This window comes from Cherax quadricarinatus, chromosome 10, assembly GCF_038502225.1.
Source record: "Cherax quadricarinatus isolate ZL_2023a chromosome 10, ASM3850222v1, whole genome shotgun sequence".
Lineage (NCBI taxonomy): Eukaryota > Metazoa > Arthropoda > Malacostraca > Decapoda > Parastacidae > Cherax > Cherax quadricarinatus.
The window spans coordinates 19,376,830-19,386,207 of NC_091301.1; the positions used below are offsets into that span (position 1 = coordinate 19,376,830).

The following is a 9,378-nucleotide window of genomic DNA, read 5'->3' on the forward strand; positions in this document are numbered from 1 at the left end:
AGAAGGTGAGGTAATCATCTTGTCAGTATTGTATACCATTCTTGTACGACATAAAGACCATATTTGATTCACATTTCTTTACACTGGTAATCTTTTTGAACAATCAAGTAGGTAGGCATATGGATTTTATTATTATAATCAAGGGGAAGCGCTAAACCCGTAGGATATACAGCACCTGTGGGGGGGGATGTGGAAGGTATTCGGGGAGTAGGCATATGGAATGTAAATTATATGGGACAACATTAAGTGGAAGTCTGACTAATAACATTGAGAGAATTGTGCATTATATTTAAGTGGTGATGCAGAAAGCTTTATATTTGAAGTTTATGCGAGTAGGATTCTCCATGGGGAAGTGGAACAGAATTCTTCCTCCATAAGCCATGCGTGTCATAAGAGGCGAGTAACCCCTTCTCCTGTATACATTACTAAAGTTAAAAAGAGAAACTTTTCTTTTTCTTTTGGGGCCACCCTACTTTGGTGGGATATGGCCAGTGCATTGAAAGAATATGGTATGAGTAGGATGAAATTATGAAAGCCACAGTGAATGGAAAATGCATTAAACATTGCATACTTGTGAACAGTGAAATGTGCATACACAGTGTGCACAAAATGTGACTGTGGATATTTTTCTAGTTTTGTGGTACACTTCTAGTTTTTTGTGATGCCATTTATGCAAGAGGTACTATAGTACAAAGATTGAGTTTATATGTTCAATTTTTATACTTTCCATCTTTTATTTTATCTTATTTCGTGCCATGGTTTTCATGTACACCTCTACATATAAAACAACAAAGAAAAAATCCTAACTCATTTTCTCACTCAGGGATTACACTGACTTCCTGGAGGATCTGGAGGAAGATCCACAGTATCGCACAAATGTCAATATTTACCGTGATGTGACCAAGATGGCTAGCGATGACTGTGAAAGTGAGGCAGGTGAAATTCCTCAAGTGAGCCTGGAAGAAATGCTTGATGATCTGCACATTGGGGACAGTCCAACTGGAGGAGAAGCAGCAGAGATGATGCAATAAGTTGATGGGGAATATCTTGGGTAGTAAAGGAAAAAATCAGTTACCTTAATTATTATATTCATAAGGATGTGTGGGGGTGTTGCAATTTGGATGGTCAATAGAGGTGTGATTGTGCACTTCTTGCAAGACAGCTATTTAATAAGTGATTGGGATTGTGTCCCAATCACTTATTTAATAGTTCACACCAAGGCAAGGTACTTGGGTACCCTGCCTTCGTGTGAAAAGATAGATCTGCTAAATACACTGAATACTTGCGTGAATCATTCAGAGCTGATAATTAACTTATGACTGGTTTTATTAAATGGGGATTTTAATGTTAACAAGTGTTGTATATATTGTTTACTAACATTCACTATACATTTTTATTTTAATCAGGGGCAAGTGCTAAACTTAGAGGTTGTCGAGGTACCTGGGAAATAGGAGGCACTTAGGTTCAATGTAAGGAAGGGAAGGATAGAGTTCCTTGGACTCATTTGCATCAATTATACCCTCAATTTAAGAAACTAATGGGGAAGCTGATGGCTGGTATTGCTGATTGTGGCAATTTTCATTTTGCCATCATCACAATAATGTACATGTCTCTAATCAACACTGTCATTTCCAAATCGGTTAACCCAGGAGTTTTGTCCCATATTTCCAAGATCTGTTAAATCTTGGGTTTATGGTGTCCTTCAGAGCTCTCCAAAATTTTGAAAATAAATTTTAAGAATGCTCTCCCAAATTCACAATATGTTTTTAATTTGAAATTCTGTTTCAAAATTGGAATTTGTGTATAACATATGTTGTATATCCAGCTGGACATTTGTGTATTATGTCCACCTGATTTTCCTGCTTTAAACTTTTTTCTCTCAGGCCAGAGAAAAAAAAATCACTAGCTGCTGGATCAGCAGAGTGAAGGAAGGATGCAGTTGTCTGTCAGTTATTTTCACAGTGAAGAACATAATTCTCATATGAAATGTAAACATGCTATACAGGGCACTGCTAGTAACCCTGCCAACACCACATATGGTATTACTAGCAACCCTGAAAACCACCAAGTGCCCTACCAACAAGCAACACCACCAGCTCTTCTGCCAACCCTACATGTGACACCACCAAGACTCCTGAGACCAATACCCCTGCCAACATTGTTACTCTTCTAGCTGCCCTGCCAACACATGTGGCACCACCAGTTGTCTTGCCAACACAAATTGTGAGCATCAGCACCACCCCAGATAACACCAGTTCTGCCAACATCACGAGACCAGTAGCCCTACCAACAGCAATTGTGGCACCACCAGCATGCCTAATACCACCAGTTACTGTGGCAACTCCGCATGTGACACCATCTGCTCTGCCAACTTCACAAATTACCCTGGCAGCTGCCCTGCCAATATCACATATGGCACCACTAGTACCTTTGACACCAGTTACCCTGGCAACATTACGTGTCACCACCAAGTGCCTTACTAGTAGATTTTTTTTTTTTTTTTCAACAAGTCGGCCGTCTCCCACCGTAGATACAATTGAATATTGCAGTTTAAAGGGATATCATAGCTATAATGTCAGTTTGCCTCTGGTAAGAGTGATGGTGAAAGTGGTTCTTTTTTTGATTATCCTGCCTCTGTGGGAGACAGCTGGTGTGTTAGTATTTTCTTTTTTAAAGTTGTGTGATATAGAACTGTGCCTGTCTCTGTTTAAAGATTATTTCATCTTGAAACATTTGCAGTATCATAGTTCCCTATTCTGAATTAAAACTTAAAATATTATTATTATTATAATCAAAAAGAAGCGCTAAGCCACAAGGACTATACAGCAAAACTTAAAATAATCATTAGAAATAAGACAATAATTATTGGAAAAAATTTGTAGCAGATACTGAAATTGTAGATGTAATGTTCTGTTCCCAGTTCATAGTAATAAAACATGTTTTTTTTTTTTTTTTAAGTTATTACCATTACAGTGGTACCTTGACTTACGATTTTAATTCATTCCATGACAGAGCTCGTAACTCAGTTTGCTCTTACATCAAATCAGTTTTCCTCATTGAAATGCCATTAATCCGTTCCAGTGGAATTCCTGGCTCTTGGGAGGCAGGAGAAAACACAGTGGAACCTCTACTTATGAGTTTAATCCATTCCACGACCTCACTCGCATCTCGATTTGCTCGTTTGTCGAGTCAATTTTTCTCATTTAAATTAATTGAAATGGAATTAATCCATTCCAGTTGAATTCCAGGCAAGACATAATACTTCAATATTTCCCTAATATCAACTTTACGGCTTATTTATCTAATATCACAATTCATCTAATATGACAAACAATATTAATAACATAGAAACATGATATATACACTAGAATGAATAAAATATTACATATGTAAGGAGTGGTAGTGTGAGGCAACACAGCGGCCATTATGGTTGTTGGGGTCTCTAAGGGCCACCACAGTGTCGTGACTACATACCTTCCCATGCTCTTATTATAACAGAAAATGGAGTGTTTGTGAGGCAAACTGCATTAGATTACTGCAGGTACATAGTTTCATAAGGAAAACAATAATAATACAAATATTAATAATGTAAACAAATTATGTAGTACTACAGCATATACTGTCAGTTCATTTCGTGTCGTCCTTTTTCTATCACATAACTGCTACACTTTTAATGTTACACTGTCACTCTTAATGCTCTGTACACTTAATTCCTACACTCCATGGCAATCACCCTCTTTTTCTTCTCGGCACGCTCCTGTGGACTTGCTTTCTTAGGACCCATAGTTAGAAACAAGATATTTCGCAAAATAACTACACGAAATGTAAGAAAAACATGAGAATTCCTTCAACCTCGATGCAAGCTCCGTTACATGTGGACTGCTGAGCTTAGTTTCGATAGGCACTGCCATCAGTGGTGGCATGCTCAAACTAAATTATTATACGTAGTTTGTACGTACACGTTATAATTATTATTATAGTGTTATGTATTATACGTATCATTATTATTTATTAGTACGTACGTATGTATTCATATAATAATACTCTTGCTTACCATTTGGAATTTTTATTCACACAAAAATTAGAAGATTTACTGTTTTTCAGTCTACTGCATTATTGTAATAATTGTATAAATAATGTCAACCCATTCGTGATTGCATATGAGACTGGCCAGGTGGACACACATTGGAGGTGACCTCATTTGTTTAATCTTGAACATTGGCAAAAATCGAACATTTCCGCTACTTTGAGCTTAATTTCAAGGTACTTTTCGTTGTGAAAGCAATCAAAATCATATCCATTTCTGTAACATATTTTCCATTCTATCAAATGAGACCAAAAAAAAAAAAAAAACAAGAATACAACCATAAAAACCATATGAAAATATACCGCTAAGGGGCGGTTAATGGCTGAGAAGTGAACTCCATTATTTATGGTCCAATTTCTTTAAATTTTGGTGTACGTTAACCCTTTCAGGGTTAGTGCTGTACTAGTACGGCTTACACACCAGGGTTTTTGGCGTACTAGTACGCCTAAATTCTAGCGCCCTCAAATCTAGTGAGAGAAAGCTGGTAGGCCTACATATGAAAGAATGGGTCTTATGTGGTCAGTGTGCGCAGTAGAAAAAAAAATCCTGCAGCACACAGTGCGTAATGAAAAAAAAAAACTTAGACCGTGTTTTAGGATTAAAACAGCGACTTTGCACTGTTTTTTCGTATGGTATTTGTTGTATTCTAGTTTTCCTGGTCTCATTCTATAGAATGGAGGACATATTACAGAAATTGAGATAATTTTGACTGATTTTACAATGAAAAGTACCTTGAAATTGAGCTCGAAGTAGCAGAAATGTTCGATTTTTACCAAAGTTTAAAAGTAAACAAATCATGCCATGCGTCCAATACACATCAGCTGGTGAGTCTAATATTCTTTCACAAGTGCGCTTATATTATACCATTTTTTACACTAATGGACTAGTACCGAACTTGCACACGAAAATCACTCACTACGAAAGCAAAAGACTTGGCAGACGATGCAACATCCCCCCAATGAAAAGCAGGGGTGTCACTAGCACGTTAAGAGACCATACAATAAGTGTCAGGGGCCCCGAGACTGTTCAACTGCCTCCCAGCATACATAAGGGGGATTACCAACAGACCCCTGGCAGTCTTCAAGCTGGCACTGGACAAGCACCTAAAGTCGGTTCCTGACCAGCCGGGCTGTGGCTCGTACGTTGGTTTGCGTGCAGCCAGCAGCAACAGCCTGGTTGATCAGGCTCTAATCCACCAGGAGGCCTGGTCACAGACCGGGCCGCGGGGGCGTTGACCCCCGAAACTCTCTTCAGGTAAACTCCAGGTAATGCAGTAGTCTGAATAACAGTAAATCTTCTATTTTTTTGTGAGAATAAAAATTCAAAGTGGAAAGCAAAAGAATGTAAGAGGGGCATTGGGACGTGACTAATGAACAGAGGAAATGTCATTTTAGTGCCAGAAATGTCTTTCTTCATTTATTCTGGACCCTATTTAGAAATTGGCATCTTTTGAAATTTGTGTGAAATTGGCAAAATTGCTAAATTCTGACCACTGTATTGGATAGTTGAAATTGGTAAATGGGTGGTTTCTTCCACTCATTCGATAGAATGACTGGTTCTATTCTATTCTATTTGATTCGCCGATATGGTATCCCGGCCCGGGTCTCTTCCATTTTGGTGACCCGGCATTGGCTCCCCGGGTAGGGAAGTGTCGTTTATCTTTACTTGCACCTGCGTGGCAGGTCTTCAGCAGGAAGGGGGGGTACCTCACCAGCTCTATGGCCAGATGACGTACCAGACGTTAGTGTGCACTAACAGCGGCTGGTGTGCAGTGCAATGGAGGCCCAAAGCAGGCCCTCGCAGCAACTTTAGGGGGGGGGAGCAGATGACGTGCAATGACTGGAAGTAAGGTTTCCAAGTCCCTGACAGTTAAGTACACAAGATGTGCTGCCTTATCCTCTCGGGCCTGCCCCACTGGGGTCATTGGGAAGTGTCTACGGCGAAGGGGCATCGTAGCCGGGCAGTCTAACAGGTAGTGCACCAAGGGCTTCGGAACCATTCGGTCACAATGGGCACAGAGCTCCTCTCGTGCCCGTTCAACAATCCGCGCAGTGGTGGGATACCCTAAGGGTAGGCGGTGGATATGCACCCTCAGTTCTCTGGACTGTGTCCGAATACTTGGAGGGGGCGCCCTGTGGGTCGCCCTGACATACCAACAGAGGCTCCGTGAATCCCCAGGGTCAGGGAATGGGCGCCTGGCCGCACCGGCAGCCCACAGCGCAATCTGGCTGAGGCTGATGGAGATTGCAGCACGTGGCTGTGCCTCAAGGGTTGCAGTCCTAGCAGCCTCATCTGCAGCATCATTGCCAGGGATACCCACATGGCTCGGGATCCAGTTGATGGTAGCCCTGCGACCCGGGGCCATGAGAGTCTGCATGTCACCCCAGATGGATGTGATTAAGTGTATGTTGTCCTTTGGCTCTCTGTGCATAAGTGCTTGGATCGCTGCCTTGGAATCAACGTGAATGATGGGGGGATGCTGATGGTCTGCAAGAGCATGCTGCAGAGCTTGTTGGATGGCAAAGAGTTCGGCCTGGAGGATGGTGCAATGGTCTGGGAGGCGCCAACCTGCTGTCAGATTGCTGTGGAACATCCCAGCAGCTGTGCGGCCTGCCACTGGGTCTCTGGAGCCATCGGTGTAATATGGCACACACCCTGGGCCTTCCGCACCCACAATGCTAGCCAAGGCAAGTCGTTGCAGAATGTCCTGGGTGCAATGCCTCTTGCTGTCTGGTAGGGTTGTCCAGTGCACCGCAAACAGCTCTGGTGCCCAAGGGGGTGGCACCATGTAGTTCGCTGCCAGACTAGTGGCAGCCACTCCCTAGGTAAAAAAAATTATTGCTCTGACCATATTTTCCCATTCTTGCCCTTCTGAGGTCTTATTATAAGAGAAAACACTGAAATAAAAGTGATTTTCTCGTGTTTTTCTATGATTTCGTGCTTTAATTCAATGGACATCATCCTCTTCTCAGCACTGTCCTTTGCACTTACTTTCTTAGGACCCATGGTTAGAAAAAAGAAATTTGGTAAAATAACTGCACAAAAAGCACAAAATGCCAGGATGCTAGGTGGATATTGTGGCGTTTGCTGAGCCAACTAGTGGCAGCGTATCTGAAACTTGCTCATAACTCAGATTTTGTCTCACAACTCAAAGCAAAAAATTGACTGAGTGACGGCTCGTGACTTGTTGGCGCACTCGTAAGTCAAGGTACCTACCACTGTAATAATAATGTATACAGATGTACTTATTTATTGAAAACAACAAATGTTTAAATATATATACCTAAAAATAAAAACTTGCTTGCTGGAATAATAGTGTTGCCATCTTGGGGTCATTTTCCACCACCTTACCTCACCATGAATAAGTTTTATTCAATTTTTTTTTTTGTATTTTACTAAAATATAACCATTTAAATGGTAAGAGAAATAATTTGAATTTTTAGAAATTCTACATCTCAAGCATTTTTTTTGGGTGGGTCTGCCACAGATAATAGCAGTTTTAAGATCAAAAAATTCTTTCTTACAATTACAAAAATCTTTCTTGTTCAGATTTTTCATCTGAGTAAGAAATTTTGAATTATTTTGAATTTCTAATTATTGAATGTACTATGTTTATTCTTGAAAATGTTGAACATTAAAAAAAGGATGTTTCCAAAATACATACTCTACTTGTGTAAATTCCTTGGAAAATAAAGTTCCAAACAAAAAGAATATTCAATGCCAAACTTTAATTTTCAATTGTGGAGAATAACTTATGGTGTATCTTTCCTATTCACAGTTAAATGTGTGCCAATGATACTGTTTACTTCTTTTTATTCAACACAACAGTTTATATTTAAAGAGGACTATATACCCCAGTACAGGAGGGCCTTGCTTATACAGCAGGTTAGGTTCCGGGCTACTGCTGTAAAGCAAAAAAAAAAATCACCGTAATGTTCAACAGCCGTTTTTCTCTTTCAAATGCGTATAAAAGCCTGATAACATGTTTACACTATAATACATTAGAGCTAGGTCTAAGAAATGCATACACAGTACACACACATTACTGAAAATATTTTTGTCCTTAGCTTACAGTGAATACATTTTTTGTAGAATTTTTTTTATCAACACATCAGCCATTTCCCACCAATGCAGGGCGACCTGAAAAAGAAGAAACATTTACATCATCATTCACTCCATCACTGTCTTGCCATAGGCACACCTACACTACATCAACACTCCTCCTTCAGAGCGCAGGCACTGTACTTCCCACCTCCAGGACTCAAGTTCAGCTTCCAGTTTCCCCGAATCCCTTCATGTTACCCTGCTCACACTCCAACAGCATGTCAAATCATAAAAACCATTCTTCTGTACTCGCTCCTATCGAACATGCTCACACACACTTGCTTGAAGTCCATGCCCCTCCCACATAAAAACCTTTACCCCCTCTCTCCAACGATTCCTAGGCTGACCCCTACCCTGCCTTCCTTTCACTACATTTATACACACTCCAAATCATTATTTTGTTCATCCTCTCTAAATGTCTGAACCACTTCAACGACCCCTCCTCAGACCTCTGGATAATACTTTTAGTAACCCCACACATCCTAATTTACAAACTACAGATTCTCTGTATTATATTCACACCATACATTGCCCTCAGACACATCTCCATTGCCTCCAGCCTTCTTGTTGCAACATTCACCACCCATGCTCTACATCCATATAGGAGTGTTAGTATATCTCCACTCTCATATATTCCCCTCTTTGCTTCCATGGAAAATGGAAGCAGGATTTTTTTGTACTGTGCACACTGACCACATAGACCCATTATTATTATTATAATCAAAAAGAAGCGCTAAGCCGCAACAACATAGACCCATTCTTTTATATGTAGGCCCACCAGCTTTCTCTTGCTACATTTGAAGGCGCTAGAATACAAGTACTAGTACGGCACCATCCCTGGCATGCAAGCCCTACTAGTATGGCACCAACCCTGAAAGGGTTAACTCATGTACAAGTCCCACTCAAATCCAACCCCTCTCACTCATGTATTTATCCAACCTAAATTTGAAACTACCCAAGGTCTTAGCATCAATAACCCTACTAGGCAGACTGTTCCACTCATCAACTACCCTATTTCCAAACCAATACTTTCCTATATCCATTATTTCGGGTTCTCTCTTGGAGAGATATCCTCAAGACTTTATTAATATCCCCTTTATTAATACCCGTCTTCCACTTGTACACTTCGATCATGTCTACCCTCATTCTTCTTCTTACAAGTGAATGCAATTTAAGGGACTTCAATC

The 9,378-nt window shown here is 40.4% G+C and overlaps 1 protein-coding gene across 1 annotated transcript in view; it reads left to right on the forward strand.

Moving 5' to 3' along the window:
• Positions 1 to 8,570, forward strand: part of Nmd3 (60S ribosomal export protein NMD3) — a 61,799-nt gene extending 53,229 nt beyond the window's left edge. The window contains exon 10 of the mRNA XM_070083683.1: positions 824 to 8,570. Coding sequence (XP_069939784.1) covers positions 824 to 1,031 — 208 coding nt within the window. The 3' untranslated portion in view covers positions 1,032 to 8,570. The remainder of the gene's footprint in view (positions 1 to 823) is intronic.
• The last annotated feature ends 808 nt before the right edge of the window (positions 8,571 to 9,378 follow it).